The sequence below is a fragment of the Ranitomeya variabilis genome, chromosome 2, assembly GCF_051348905.1.
Source record: "Ranitomeya variabilis isolate aRanVar5 chromosome 2, aRanVar5.hap1, whole genome shotgun sequence".
Classification (NCBI taxonomy): domain Eukaryota; kingdom Metazoa; phylum Chordata; class Amphibia; order Anura; family Dendrobatidae; genus Ranitomeya; species Ranitomeya variabilis.
Genome location: NC_135233.1, coordinates 657,442,002 through 657,457,568, shown reverse-complemented (window position 1 = coordinate 657,457,568; position 15,567 = coordinate 657,442,002). Strand labels below are relative to the sequence as shown.

General features: G+C 42.5%; 1 protein-coding gene across 1 annotated transcript in view; it reads left to right on the top strand.

Moving 5' to 3' along the window:
- Nucleotides 1–15,567, top strand: part of UST (uronyl 2-sulfotransferase) — a 478,891-nt gene that overhangs the window by 426,686 nt on the left and 36,638 nt on the right. Inside the window, exon 5 of the mRNA XM_077289186.1 lies at nt 3,546–3,699. Within this exon, the coding sequence (XP_077145301.1) occupies nt 3,546–3,699 (154 nt within the window). The remainder of the gene's footprint in view (nt 1–3,545; nt 3,700–15,567) is intronic.

Here is a 15,567-nt window from a genome sequence, read left to right as displayed (position 1 = left end):
TATGGTACAGCTATGGGGCAATAATGAATAGTGCAGAGCACTATATGGCACAGCTATGGGGCCATAATGAACGGTATGGAGCATCTATTTTTATTTTTGAAATTCACCGGTAGCTGCTGCATTTTCCACCCTAGGCTTATACTCGAGTCAATAAGTTTTCCCAGTTTTTTGTGGCAAAATTAGGGGGTCGGCTTATACTCGGGTCGGCTTATACTCGAGTATATTCGGTAGTTCCTTTTTGGAGAGATTTAGTTTCAGATAGAGGGAGGACATGATGTTAGAGACAGCAGACAGACAATCCTTGGTATTTTGAAATAGGGTAGGGGTGATGTTCAGGGGAAGAAGTGTATAATTGGGTGTCGTCAGCATAGAGATGGTACTGGAACCCAAATCTGCTGATTGTTTGTCCAATAGGGGCAGTGTATAGAGAGAAAAGGAGGGGACCTAGGACTGAGTCCTGCGGAACCCCGATAGTAAGGGGATGAGGAGAGGAAGAGGAGCCGGCAAAAGATACAGTGAAGGAGACGTCAGAGAGGTAGGAGGAGAACCAGGAGAGGGCTGTGTCCTTGATGCCTATGGAGTGGAGCATCGTGAGAAGGAGCTGGTGATCCACAGTGTCAAATGCGGCAGAGAGATCCAGGAGAATCAGCAGAGAGCAATGACCTTTGGATTTAGCTGTTATTAGATCATTAGAGACTTTAGTGAGGGCAGTTTCAGTGGAGTGTAAAGAGCGGAAATCAGATTGTAAGAGGTCGAGAAGAGAGTTATCCGAGAGATAGCGGATTAGACGGGAGTGGACCAAGCGTTCCAGGACTTTAGAGATGAAGGAAAGGTTAGAGACAGGTCTGTAGTTAGCAGTGCAGTTCTGGTCCAGGGATGGCTTTTTAAGTAAAGGGGTTATGATGGCATGTTTAAATGAGGAGGGAAAGATACCTGAAGACAGAGAAAGGTTAAATATTTTAGTCAGGTGAGTGGTGACCGCTGGTGAGAGAGACTGCAAGAGATGTGAAGGAATGGGGTCACTGTTGCAGGTTGTAGGCCGAGCAGAAGCGAGGAGCTTGGAAACTTCTTCTTCTGAAACAGGCTCAAAGATGTCTACTGAGCTTGAGGTGCGGCAGGGAAGGGGATCCAGGCACTGAGGAAATTGGGCTGAGATATTCTGATGGATGTGGTTGATTTTTTCTAGGAAATAAGTGTCCAGATCCTCACCACTGAGATTGGTGATGGGGGCCTGTACAATTAATTGAATGGAAAACATTACTGATAACAGTGTTGTTATGGCACACTGGGGAGATGGATTTGCTAAGCCGTAGGAAAGAGTATGCAGCATGGACTGGAGGTTTGATGCACACAAGTAAGATAGGTCCGGGTAGCATGTGGAATAGCGAGGATTAGTAGAGCTATATTGCTGGATGACACAGGTGTCACTGGACCTGCATATGCTGGATGCCAGATAAAGATAGATACGGAGAGGCACCACTTTACAGCAGAGCCGAGTGTGTTGACAGCATCTTTGAGCAACAGGACAATGTATGTAGTCAGGTACCTTGGTATAGCAGAGCTGAGTGTTCACACTGTACATTAGAACAGTAGAAACATGTAGACAGCCAAGTACCTTAACGTATCAGAGCCCAGTGTGCAGACAGCATCTTAACCATAGAGCTGAGACGGCAGACAGGCACCTCAATGTAGCAGAGCCAAATGTGCATAGAGAAACGTATGTACCGACAGCACCTTGAAACTGCCGAGTTAAAATGGCAGACACGCACCTAAATGTATGGACAGTATCAAGGAATAGCAGAGCTGAGATGACAGACTGCCAACTTGATGTCACAGAGCTCAACAATAGTAGAGCTGGGTTAATGAAATAGTTGAGCTCAGAGATTACACAAGGTGGCAGTACTCGCTTGTACATGAATACTCAGATGCCGTGCAGCCATCTGAGTGGGCCTTAGAAATCCTAAAGAGATTATTTTTGATGTTTGTGCTAGTTAGTGTGTGTTAGCATAGTAACCCAATGCAGAGAGGTAGCCACCAGAGAGAGAAGACGGGCTGACCGACACTGGAGCTTGGACAGGTGACTGACGTGTTTTAGTTGTTAATACAAACATTTACTTATTCTATATCACAATATTCATGCAAAGTTATAGAAATATATAGAAAAATCATTTGCTCAAATGGGAATCCTAATGGTAATGTATCAAAATAATCAAGCATTGTGTGGGAGCGGATGCATTAAATGCGAATGCTACTAAATAGTCACTTTTTTTTAGCAAACCACACTTCTGTCCCCTGGATTTAGGTTTCCGGAGGAGTCTCCTATTTGGCACATTTTTGCTACTTTTTATAGGATTAGCTACGTTTGGTGCCAAAAAGTCACGAAAACTATTTATGACAAAAATAAAGAACATTTTTTTTTATTTTGCGCCAAATTCGTGAACTGCATGCATTCTTTTGAAGAATTTAGTGTAAAAAAAATCAACGTATAACACAAGACAGAAAAAGAAAAGTGACTTCAGTAAATCAGAAATAAGAAATCTGGCCTTATGATCTTAACATTTCCAACATGAAGGGCTGCCTAAAGCAACCAAATGCCATTTTGGCTAAAAGACTCAGCGAATGGGCTTATTCCGGACATTGGCCTGATTCATCAAAGTGTTTTTGTCAGGAAACTACTATAAAACACTTTGAGAAGATGCAAACTTTTTGTGCACCCCAGAATTACTCATGAATATTATCACTTTTGGCGTTTTCCTGACAGTTTTCGGCCAGCTCTGCCAAAATAGACAGATCTGGGAAGGGGCTGCAAGGGGATGTTGCCTCACCTGTCCGTGAAATTCTTCAATAGGGCTATGTTTCCTACTCCAGAAATGTTACTCCAATCCTCGACTGGACTAACATTTCTGGTGAGGCATATGCCACTGATAAGATGTGCCAAATTCATTCATTAACGTGTGCCTAGGAATTAATTGAGTGCATCTTATTCCTGCACGCTTATTAAAACCTGGCATACAAAATGTTAGTCTATCGTGTAACTGTGTCCCTTTATCAGAACACGTACATGACTCATGGACATCTAAGTGAGGCCTTATGCTCGAACCATGTCTGGAATCATACGTTGAAATATACCTATAATTTGCTAGGTATTTTTATATGTGATGCTAACTATAGTTTGGTGAGTATACTGTTTTATTATACACTATGATGGTCCATTTGGAAAAAAAAAAAAGTGGACAACATCTTAGTAGTGAATTTGAAACAATTGTATGCTTGTAATTTTTCAGTGAAATCTGTTTTTTTTAATTTCTTTCTTAATCATAAATAACACACACACTGACTGCAAATAAAAAAAAAAACAAACGACAAGTTATTATTACCTGACATTTGTACTGTACTTTATATACTGGTATAAAGTGTTTTTGCATGAAAGGCCAAGAAGTGACACATAGCTGTTTTAGCTATTATTTATGTTAGTAGTTTAGCTTTGTAAAATGAAATAAAAAATCTCTTAGACTCTGTACATACGGTTGTTGTTTTTTTTGCAGATTTGGTGTAGAGCAACCAGTGTATATCAACATAATTAGAGACCCGGTCAATAGATTTCTCTCCAATTATTTTTTTCGGCGGTTTGGAGATTGGCGAGGAGAGCAAAATCACATGATACGTACCCCAGGCATGAAAGAAGAGGAAAGGTATTTGGTAAGTCTTGAATAATCTTTACATCTGAAGTTGAAGTGCATTGATCGTTAAAGGGGCTCTCAGGGAAAATAAAAATGTATGTCTAAAGGAAATGTAATTTCAGATGAATTCCTAAATAAATTTTATTAGCAAATCACAATAGTTTGTCTATGGAGGTAATCACTATAGAATTAAAATGGCCTTTGTCCTCTTACACTGACAGATATATGTAGAATGTAAGGACAGCTGTGTGAGAGCATGGCCAGTATGAAGCTCCTCTGCAGTGACCTGGAAATTCCTATTCCATGTACTGTCATTCAGAAAGAGATGGCTTAAAGCAGTGTGAGTAGCGTCTTCTTACCTCAGCACCTAGAATATCTAGTATTAGATCAGAGAGACATGGTCGACAGCAGCTTGAAAAGCTTTTTCTTAGCTTAACATTCTTGGTTTCTACAGTACTTGGTCAGATAGACGTGATGGACATCAGTGTGGGCAACCTATTCTTACAGTCATTCATAATGTAGGAAAGACTAAGTGCAACACAAAGTGATAAGGGGAAGGGAGCCCAATATTAGGGAAGCGGGGAGTGGAGACCCCTAAGTTTCCCTAAATAGGTTCTGCACCTATCGCCGAGCAGGATACCTAATTCCTGCCTGACCCTAGCAGTAAGCCCTGCTTAGGATGGACGGGGTATCCCTATTCGATCCCCACTATAACTAAAGACTGATGGGATAGACAAACAAGGGGAACACGTAGCTTGAGTAGACTCAGAGAGAAAAACAGACATCCTCCAAACACCAAAGAGGAAGATAGTCGACTGCTATAGCTCCAAGCCAACAGTGGGAAATGGAAACATCACCGGCAACTCCCAGCAGCAAGTTGGGAGTTATAAACACCCTGGTCCAGTTGTGTCAACTAGAGCTGGGGGGAGGTTGCCATTGGGTCCTAGAGTCAGAAAGACCAGGAAGAAGTCTGCAAAGAAAACTGCTAAGACCTTCTGCAGTCAAATACAGTGTGATGGACTGCAGCCTCTGACACACCTGTGACACCTCAGCACCCCTTGTATATCCAGTATACATTGTGTACAGTGTCATGTTCCCAATGGCAGGGAATTAAACACATAACACGGGCAAAAACAGGACGAGCTCTAGGGTGATGGAACCTGAGCTGACCGCGATCCTGAAACTCAACACTCAACTAACAGCAGCCGGGGAACGTTCCTGGGGGGACTCTAGACGTCTCGTGCCAGCCGGAGATCTAGCTACACATATCAGAAGAATCACAGACCTATCTTGCCTCCAGAGAAATATTCCCACAGAAATAGCAGCCCCCCACATATAATGACGGTGAAATGAGAGGAAGGCACAAACGTAGTTATGAAAACAGATTCAGCAAAATGAGGCCCGCTTAAGCTAGATAGCAGAGGATACAAAAGGTGAACTGCGCGGTCAGCTTAAAACCCTTCAAAATACCATCCTGAAATTACTTGAACTCATGTGCCAACTCATGGTACATGAGTGGTAATTTCAGCCCACTAGAGCAACCAGCAGCAGAGAATTACATATCTGCAAGCTGGACTAAAAACATGAAAGCAAACATGAAACAGGGAAATCCAGACTTAGCTTGTCTTGAAGGCCTAGGAGCAGGTAGCAAAGGTAACAGAGACACACTGATACATTGATAGCCGGCAAGGGAATGACAGGAAAGCCAGGTTAAATAGGAAACACCCAGCCTCTGATGGACAGGTGGAAACCAGAGACCGCAACCCACCAAAGTCACCCAGTACCAGTTGTAACCACCAGAGGGAGCCCAAAAACAGAATCCACAACAGTACCCCCCCCTTGAGGAGGGGTCACCGAACCCTCACGAGAACCCCCAGGGCGATCAGGATGAGCTCTATGGAAGGCGCGGACCAAATCAGTCGCATGAACATCAGAGGCGACCACCCAGGAATTATCCTCCTGACCATAACCCTTCCACTTAACCAAATACTGGAGTTTACGTCTGGAAACACGAGAATCCAAGATCTTCTCAACAACATACTCCAATTCTCCCTCCACCAGCACCGGAGCAGGAGGCTCAACCGAAGGAACAACGGGCACCTCATACCTCCGCAATAACGACCGATGGAACACATTATGAATAGCAAACGATGCTGGGAGATCCAAACGAAAAGATACAGGGTTAAGAATCTCCAAGATCTTATAAGGACTGATGAACCGAGGCTTGAACTTAGGAGAAGAGACCTTCATAGGGACAAAACGAGAAGACAACCACACCAAGTCCCCAACAAGAAGTCGGGGACCCACGCGGCGACGGCGATTAGCAAACTGCTGAGTCTTCTCCTGAGACAACTTCAAATTGTCCACCACCTGATTCCAAATCTGATGTAGCCTGTCCACCACCACGTCCACTCCAGGACAATCCGAAGGCTCCACCTGACCAGAGGAAAAACGAGGATGAAACCCCGAATTACAAAAGAAAGGAGAAACCAAAGTAGCAGAACTAGCCCGATTATTAAGGGCAAATTCGGCCAGTGGCAAAAAGGCAACCCAGTCATCTTGATCAGCAGAAACAAAACACCTTAAATAAGTTTCCAAGGTCTGATTAGTTCGCTCCGTCTGGCCATTCGTCTGAGGATGGAATGCAGATGAGAAAGACAAATCAATGCCCATCTTAGCACAAAACGTCCGCCAAAATCTAGACACAAACTGGGATCCCCTGTCAGAAACGATATTCTCCGGAATCCCATGCAAACGAACCACGTTCTGAAAAAATAAAGGGACCAACTCAGAGGAGGAAGGCAACTTAGGCAAGGGTACCAAATGAACCATCTTAGAAAAGCGGTCACACACAACCCAGATAACGGACATTTTCTGTGAGACAGGGAGATCTGAAATAAAATCCATGGAAATGTGCGTCCAAGGCCTCTTCGGGATAGGCAAGGATAACAACAACCCACTGGCCCGAGAACAGCAAGGCTTAGCCCGAGCACACACTTCACAAGACTGCACAAAGGTGCGCACATCCCTTGACAAGGAAGGCCACCAAAAAGACCTGGCCACCAAGTCTCTAGTACCAAATATTCCAGGATGACCAGCCAACACAGAAGAATGGACCTCGGAGATGACTCTACTGGTCCAATCATCCGGAACAAACAGTCTTTCTGGTGGACAACGATCAGGTTTATCCGCCTGAAACTCCTGCAATGCACGTCGCAAGTCTGGGGAGACGGCGGACAATATTACCCCATCCCTAATGATACCAGTAGGCCCAGAGTCTCCAGGAGAGTCAGGCACAAAACTCCTGGAAAGAGCATCTGCCTTCACATTCTTTGAACCTGGCAGGTATGTAACCACAAAATTGAAACGAGAAAAAAAACAACGACCAACGAGCCTGTCTAGGATTCAGACGCCTGGCAGACTCAAGGTAAATCAGATTTTTGTGATCAGTCAAAACCACCACACGATGTCTAGCACCCTCAAGCCAATGACGCCACTCCTCAAATGCCCACTTCATGGCCAAAAGCTCCCGATTACCCACATCATAATTGCGCTCGGCGGGCGAGAATTTTCTAGAAAAGAACGCACATGGCTTCATCACCGAGCCATCGGAACTTCTCTGTGACAAAACCGCCCCCGCTCCAATCTCGGAAGCATCAACCTCAACCTGAAAAGGAAGTGAAACATCTGGTTGACATAACACAGGAGCAGAAGAAAACCGGCGCTTAAGTTCCTGAAAGGCCTCCACAGCCGTAGGAGACCAATTAGCAACATCAGCACCCTTTTTAGTCAAATCAGTGAAAGGTTTAACAACACTGGAAAAATTAGTAATGAACCGACGATAAAAATTAGCAAAACCCAAGAACTTCTGAAGACTCTTAACAGATGTAGGTTGTGTCCAGTCACAAATCGCCTGAACCTTGACGGGATCCATCTCAATAGTAGAAGGAGAAAAAATGTACCCCAAAAAAGAAATCTTCTGGACTCCGAAGAGACATTTTGAGCCCTTCACAAACAGAGAATTGGCCCGCAGGACTTGAAACACCTTCCTGACCTGTAGAACATGAGACTCCCAGTCATCAGAAAACACCAAAATATCATCCAAATACACAATCATAAACTTATGCAGATATTCACGGAAAATATTGTGCATAAAGGACTGAAAGACTGAAGGAGCATTAGAAAGTCCAAAAGGCATTACCAAATACTCAAAATGGCCCTCAGGCGTATTAAATGCGGTTTTCCACTCATCACCCTGCTTTATCCGCACAAGATTATACGCACCGCGAAGATCTATCTTAGTGAACCACCTAGCCCCCTTAATGCGAGCAAACAAATCAGTCAATAATGGCAATGGATACTGATATTTGACTGTAATCTTATTCAGAAGGCGATAATCTATACAAGGCCTCAGGGAACCATCTTTTTTTGCCACGAAAAAAAACCTGCTCCCAGAGGGGACAGAGATGGACGAATATGTCCCTTTTCCAAGGACTCCTTAATATAATTCCGCATAGCAGTATGCTCTGGCACTGACAGATTAAATAAACGACCCTTAGGGAACTTACTGCCAGGAATTAATTCTATAGCACAGTCACAATCCCTATGAGGAGGGAGCGAATTGAGCTTAGACTCCTCAAAAACATCCCGATAGTCAGACAAAAACGCAGGGACCTCAGAAGGAGTAGATGAAGCGATTGAAATCAGAGGTGCATAATCATGAACCCCCTGACATCCCCAGCTTAACACAGACATTGTTTTCCAATCCAGGACTGGATTATGAGTTTGTAACCATGGCAGACCAAGCACTAGTACATCATGTAAATTATACAGTACAAGGAAGCGAATCACCTCCTGATGAACGGGAGTCATGCGCATGGTCACTTGTGTCCAGTACTGCGGTTTATTCATAGCCAATGGTGTAGAGTCAATTCCCTTCAAAGGAATAGGAACTTCCAGAGGCTCCAGACTAAAACCGCAGCGTTTGGCAAATGACCAATCCATAAGACTCAGGGCAGCGCCCGAATCCACATAGGCATCGACGGAAATGGATGACAGTGAACAAATCAGAGTTACAGACAAAATGAACTTAGACTGCAGAGTACTAATGGCAAAAGATTTATCAACCTTTTTTGTGCGTTTAGAGCATGCTGATATAACATGAGCTGAATCACCACAATAAAAACACAATCCATTTTTCCGCCTATAATTTTGCCGTTCACTTCTGGACTGAATTCTATCACATTGCATAGTCTCAGGTGCCTGTTCAGAAGACACCGCCAACTGGTGCACAGGTTTGCGCTCCCGTAAACGCCGATCAATCTGAATAGCCATAGACTCATTCAGACCTGTAGGCGCAGGGAACCCCACCATAATATCCTTAATGGCCTCAGAAAGACCATCTCTGAAGTTTGCAGCCAGGGCGCACTCATTCCACTGAGTAAGCACCGACCATTTCCGAAATTTTTGACAATATACTTCCGCTTCATCATGCCCCTGAGAGAGGGCTAATAAAGCCTTTTCAGCCTGAATCTCCAGGTTAGGTTCCTCATAGAGCAATCCCAGTGCCAGAAAAAATGCATCCACACTGAGCAATGCAGGATCCCCTGGTGCCAATGCAAATGCCCAATTCTGAGGGTCGCCCCGCAGGAAAGATATTACAATCTTAACCTGCTGAACAGGGTCTCCAGAGGAGCGAGATTTCAAAGAAAGAAACAATTTGCAATTGTTCCTGAAATTCAGGAAGGTAGATCTATCTCCAGAAAAAAACTCTGGAATAGGAATTCTAGGTTCAGACATAGGAGTGTGAACAACAAAATCCTGTATGTTTTGAACTTTTGCAGCAAGGTTATTCAGGCTGGAAGCCAAACTCTGGACATCCATGTTAAACAGCTAAGGTCAGAGCCATTCAAGGGTTAAGAGGAGGTAAGAAGCAGCTAGACAGCAATTAAGGGCTAGGCAGCAAAACTCTGAGGGAAAAAAAAAAAAAATTCCCTTCAACACTTCTTTTTCTCCTGCTTCAGCCCAAACAATTAACACTTTGTGGGCCGGCTATACTGTCATGTTCCCAATGGCAGGGAATTAAACACATAACACGGGCAAAAACAGGACGAGCTCTAGGGTGATGGAACCTGAGCTGACCGCGATCCTGAACCTCAACACTCAACTAACAGCAGCCGGGGAACGTTCCTGGGGGGACTCTAGACGTCTCGCGCCAGCCGGAGATCTAGCTACCCCTATCAGAAGAATCACAGACCTATCTTGCCTCCAGAGAAATATTCCCACAGAAATAGCAGCCCCCCACATATAATGACGGTGAAATGAGAGGAAGGCACAAACGTAGTTATGAAAACAGATTCAGCAAAATGAGGCCCGCTTAAGCTAGATAGCAGAGGATACAAAAGGTGAACTGCGCGGTCAGCTTAAAACCCTTCAAAATACCATCCTGAAATTACTTGAACTCATGTGCCAACTCATGGTACATGAGTGGTAATTTCAGCCCACTAGAGCAACCAGCAGCAGAGAATTACATATCTGCAAGCTGGACTAAAAACATGAAAGCAAACATGAAACAGGGAAATCCAGACTTAGCTTGTCTTGAAGGCCTAGGAGCAGGTAGCAAAGGTAACAGAGACACACTGATACATTGATAGCCGGCAAGGGAATGACAGGAAAGCCAGGTTAAATAGGAAACACCCAGCCTCTGATGGACAGGTGGAAACCAGAGACCGCAACCCACCAAAGTCACCCAGTACCAGTTGTAACCACCAGAGGGAGCCCAAAAACAGAATCCACATCAGTACAGCAGTGTAAACAGTCTCTTTTTTCTTCAATGTTCCTGTTATCTCCAGTATTAGGTCAAAAATACATGGTGGGCAGCAGTGTGAGGGGTCTTTTTTTATCTCAACAACCCTGGTATCTCCAGTATTAGATCAAATAGACATGGCAGAGAACTGTGTGAGAAATCTCTTCTTACCTGAACATTTCTGTTACCTCCAATATTGGAATGGAAACACAGGGTGGACATCAATGTGAGCAGATTCTTCTTACCGCAGAACATTTGGTATCTCGAATATTAGATCAGAAAGTCAGGGTGGTCAGCAGTGTGAGCAACCACTTGTCTCACCTCAACACCCCTGGTATCTCCAGTAATAGACCAAAAAGAGATGGTGAACAGCTGTTTGGCAGCCTCTTCTTATTTCAGCACCCCTTACGCAGGCATGTACTATGGAGGACAGAGAATGAACTTCAATCCAATATTGCAGCCAGCATGCAGCCAGCGGGTAAGGAAAGGGTGAATCAAACACCCGAAAACCCCGCCCATATGACTGAAAATTGTTCCCTCCAAATTCAGGTGACAGAGTCTCTTTAAGTAATTTATTTTTTCTATTCCTGGATCACCTATATAAGCCAACAGTCATGATTTACGACACTCAGTAACTTGCATGTCTTCCTTGGACATTAAATTTATGTGGGAAATCCTTATAGTAATCTTATCTCTAATACATCAGATGCATGTCCTTAGAAAAGTTTATTTACAAAAACCTTGAATTAAATGCTGTGTTTGTTGATTTTTAGATAATTGAGGGCATAGGAGTCTCATTTGCAGAACTGTTATCTATTAGCTGAATCGGTGCATGGGGGCAAAGAGCATCTCTTTCTAAAAGAGAGCCAGTCTGTACATTACAGGAAGAGACATTGATTTCAGTGGAAACTTGGTAATGCTTAATTTACAGAGTGATTGTGCTAGAAGACATATTGATAATTTCCTGATTCAACAGCCATTTTTTGTTTATGACCTTGAAGTGATTTACCATGAGTTTCTGGGAAACTATCACTTTGTCTGGAGAGTGACAGTATAATGCATTCTGTGCTGGTTACGGCTAAATGGTAAAATTTACAAGTGAATAAAACATCTTTACTTTGGCTATTGTGCTAGTATTTTACAATTGCATGTTTTACTTGGAAATTAAATTGTAGCTGTTTCTACCTGTAAAACCTGAAATGCTGTATTTTTATTGTAACTAAAGATACCTCAGCTTTGAATTAGAATCTCTCTTGATCCGAAACGCGGCTATCTCTATTCTTTAATGATATGCATCTTATTAATGATGATTTTTAGCAAGAAATTTCAATAAATATGAATTTAAATTGCATTTTTTTGGTGCTTGAGTGTTGTTTTTTTTTTATTATTATTATTATTATTATTATTATTATTATTATTATTCCTCAGAACCTCATATTTTCATACAATATTTCCCCCTATACCTCTGGAATGTTAATTCATTTCAAATCTGTACATGCAAGTTTTCCCACTTAAAAAGGTGAGAGGCCTGTAATTGATATCATAGGTAGACCACAGCTATGAGAGTTAAAATGAGAAAACAAATCTAGAAAATCACCTTTTCTGATTTGGCAAGATTTATTTTGCAAATTATGGTGGAAAATAAGTATTTGGTCATTAACAAAAGTTCATCTCAATATTTTGTTATATATCCTTTGTTGGCAATGACAAAGGTCAAATGTTTTCTGTAGGTCTTCACAAGGTTGGCATACACTGTTGGTGGTATGTTGGCCCATTCCTCCATGCAGATCTCCTCTAGAGTAGTGATGTTTTGGCCCTGTCGCTGGGCAACATGGACTTTCAACTTCCTTCAAAGGTTTTCTGTGGGCTTGGGATCTGGAGACTGGCTAAGCCACTGCAGGACCTTCATATGCTTTTTACGAAGCCACTCCTTCCTTGCCCTGGCGGTGTAGTTGGGATCATTATCATGCTGTAAGACCCATCCACATTTCATCTTCAATGCCCTTGCTGATGGAAGGAGGTTTGCACTCAAAATCTCACATTACATGGCCCCATTCATTCTTTCATGTACATGGATCAGTCATCCTGGTCCCTTTGCAGAGAAACAGAACCAGAGCATGATATTGCCACCCCCATGCTTCACAGTAGGTATGGCGTTCTTTGGATGCAACTCGGCATTCTATCTCAAGTTTTGTTTCTACCAAACAGTTCTACTTTGGTTTCATCAGACCATATGACATTCTCCCAATACTCTTCTGGATAATCCAAATGCTCTCTAACAAACTTCAGACGGGCCCGGACATGTACTGGCTTAAGCAGGGGGACACCTCTGGCACTGCAGGATCTGAGTCCCTGGCGGCGTAGTGTGTTACTGATGGTAGCCTTTGTTATGGTGGTCCCAGCTCTATGCAGGTCATTCACTAGGTCCCCCCGTGTGTTTCTGGGATTTTTGCTCACCGTTCTTGTGATCATTTTGACCCCACAGGGTGAGATCTTGCGTGGAGCCCCAGAGCAAGGGAGATTATCAGTGGTCTTGTATGTCTTCCAATTTCTTATTATTTCTTCCACAGTTGATTTCATCACACCAAGCTGCTTGCCTATTGCAGATTTAGTCTTCCCAGCTTGGTGCAGGGCTACAATTTTGTTTCTGGTGTACTTCAACAGCTCTTTGGCCTTCACCAAAGTGGAGTTTGGAGGGTGACTGTTTGAGGTTGTGGACAGGTGTCTTTTATACTTATAATAAGTTCAAACAGGTGCCATTACTACAGGTAATGAATGGAGGATAGAAGGGCGTCTAAAAAGAAGTTACACGTCAGTGAGAGCAAGATATCTTGCATGTTTTTAGGTGACCAAATACTTATTTTCCACCATATTTGGCAAAATATATCTTGCCAAATCAGACAAGGTGATTTTCTGGATTTGTTTTCTCATTTTGACTCTCATAGTTGTGGTCTACCTATGATGTCAATTACAGGCCTCTCTCATCTTTTTAAGTGGGAGAATTTGTGCAATTGGTGGTTGACTAAATACTTCTTCCCTACTGTAGGCAATCCCCTCTCCTCCAGTGTCAGTTAACATGTTCAATGCCTGTAAAGGTGATAAGCTTCAACCTGCCGTTGTGTAATGCCTGGACAATGGATGTCACATATATTACCATATTTAAGTTTTGTGCATGCTCTTTTACCCTTATGTTTTCTTCACATTTTATTCTCCCATGTGTAATTTATTACATGGAAAGTGTATATAATAAATTGCTGTATTAGAGGGGTAATTTATGTGATCCTTAATGACAATGTGTTATGCCACCCCTGGAGCACGTTATATTCGTTGATTTTCTACTGTTCAGCTAAAAGCCTGCTAGTTTAAATAAGTTTTATTTCTTGGATTCAATACAGCTGGAACTAAAAAAATTGGCCTTTTTTTGTCCTTCTAAAAATAAAGCTAGGATAATCTTTTAACAATCACTTTGTCGCTTTGTTTTTTTAACCCCTTAAGCCCCGAGGGTGGTTTGCACGTTAATGACAGGGCCAATTTTTACAATTCTGACCACTGTCCCTTTATGAGGCTATAACTCTGGAACGCTTTGACGGATCTTGGCGATTCTGACATTGTTTTCTCGTGACATATTGTACTTCATGTTAGTCGTAAAATTTATTCGATATAACTTGCGTTTATTTGTGAAAAAAATGGAAATTTGGCGAAAATTTTGAAAATTTTGCAATTTTCCAACTTTGAATTTTTATGCCCTTAAATCACAGACATATGTCACGCAAAATACTTAATAAGTAACATTTCCCACATGTCTACTTTACATCAGTACAATTTTGGAACCAAAATTTTTTTTTGTGACGGAGTTATAAGGGTTAAAAGTTGACCAGCAATTTCTCATTTTTACAACACCATTTTTTTTTAGGGACCACATCTCATTTGAAGTCATTTTGAGGGGTCTATATGATAGAAAATAGCCAAGTGTGACACCATTCTAAAAACTGCACCCCTCAAGGTGCTCAAAACCACATTCAAGAAGTTTATTAACCCTTCAGGTGTTTCACAGGAATTTTTGGAATGTTTAAATAAAAATGAACATTTAACTTTTTTTCACAGAAAATTTATTTCAGCTCCAATTTGTTTTATTTTAACAAGGGTAACAGGAGAAAATGGACCCCCAAAGTTGTTGTACAATTTGTCCTGAGTACGCTGATACCCCATATGTGGGGGTAAACCACTGTTTGGGCGTATGGCAGAGCTCGGAAGGAAAGGAGCGCCATTTGACTTTTCAATGCAAAATTGACTGGAATTGAGATGGGACGCCATGTTGCGTTTGGAGAGCCCCTGATGTGCCTAAACACTGAAACCCCCTACAAGTGACACCATTTTGGAAAGTAGACCCCCTAAGGAACTTATCTTGATGTGTGGTGAGCACTTTGACCCACCAAGTGCTTCACAGAAGTTTATAATGCAGAGCCGTAAAAATAAAAAATCATATTTTTTCACAAAAATGATCTTTTCGCCCCCAATTTTTTATTTTCCCAAGGGTAAGAGAAGAAATTGGACCCCAAAAAATGTTGTGCAATTTGTCCTGAGTACGCTGATACCCCATATGTGGGGGTAAACCACTGTTTAGGCGTATGGCAGAGCTCGGAAGGAAAGGAGCGCCATTTGACTTTTCAATGCAAAATTGACTGGAATTGAGATGGGACGCCATGTTGCGTTTGGAGAGCCCCTGATGTGCCTAAACACTGAAACCCCCTACAAGTGACACCATTTTGGAAAGTAGACCCCCTAAGGAACTTATCTTGATGTGTGGTGAGCACTTTGACCCACCAAGTGCTTCACAGAAGTTTATAATGCAGAGCCGTAAAAATAAAAAATCATATTTTTTCACAAAAATGATCTTTTCGCCCCCAATTTTTTATTTTCCCAAGGGTAAGAGAAGAAATTGGACCCCAAAAAATGTTGTGCAATTTGTCCTGAGTACGCTGATACCCCATATATGGGTGTAAACCATTGTTTGGGCGCATGGCAGAGCTTGGAAGGGAAGGAGCGCCATTTGACTTTTCAATGCAAAATTGACTGGAATTG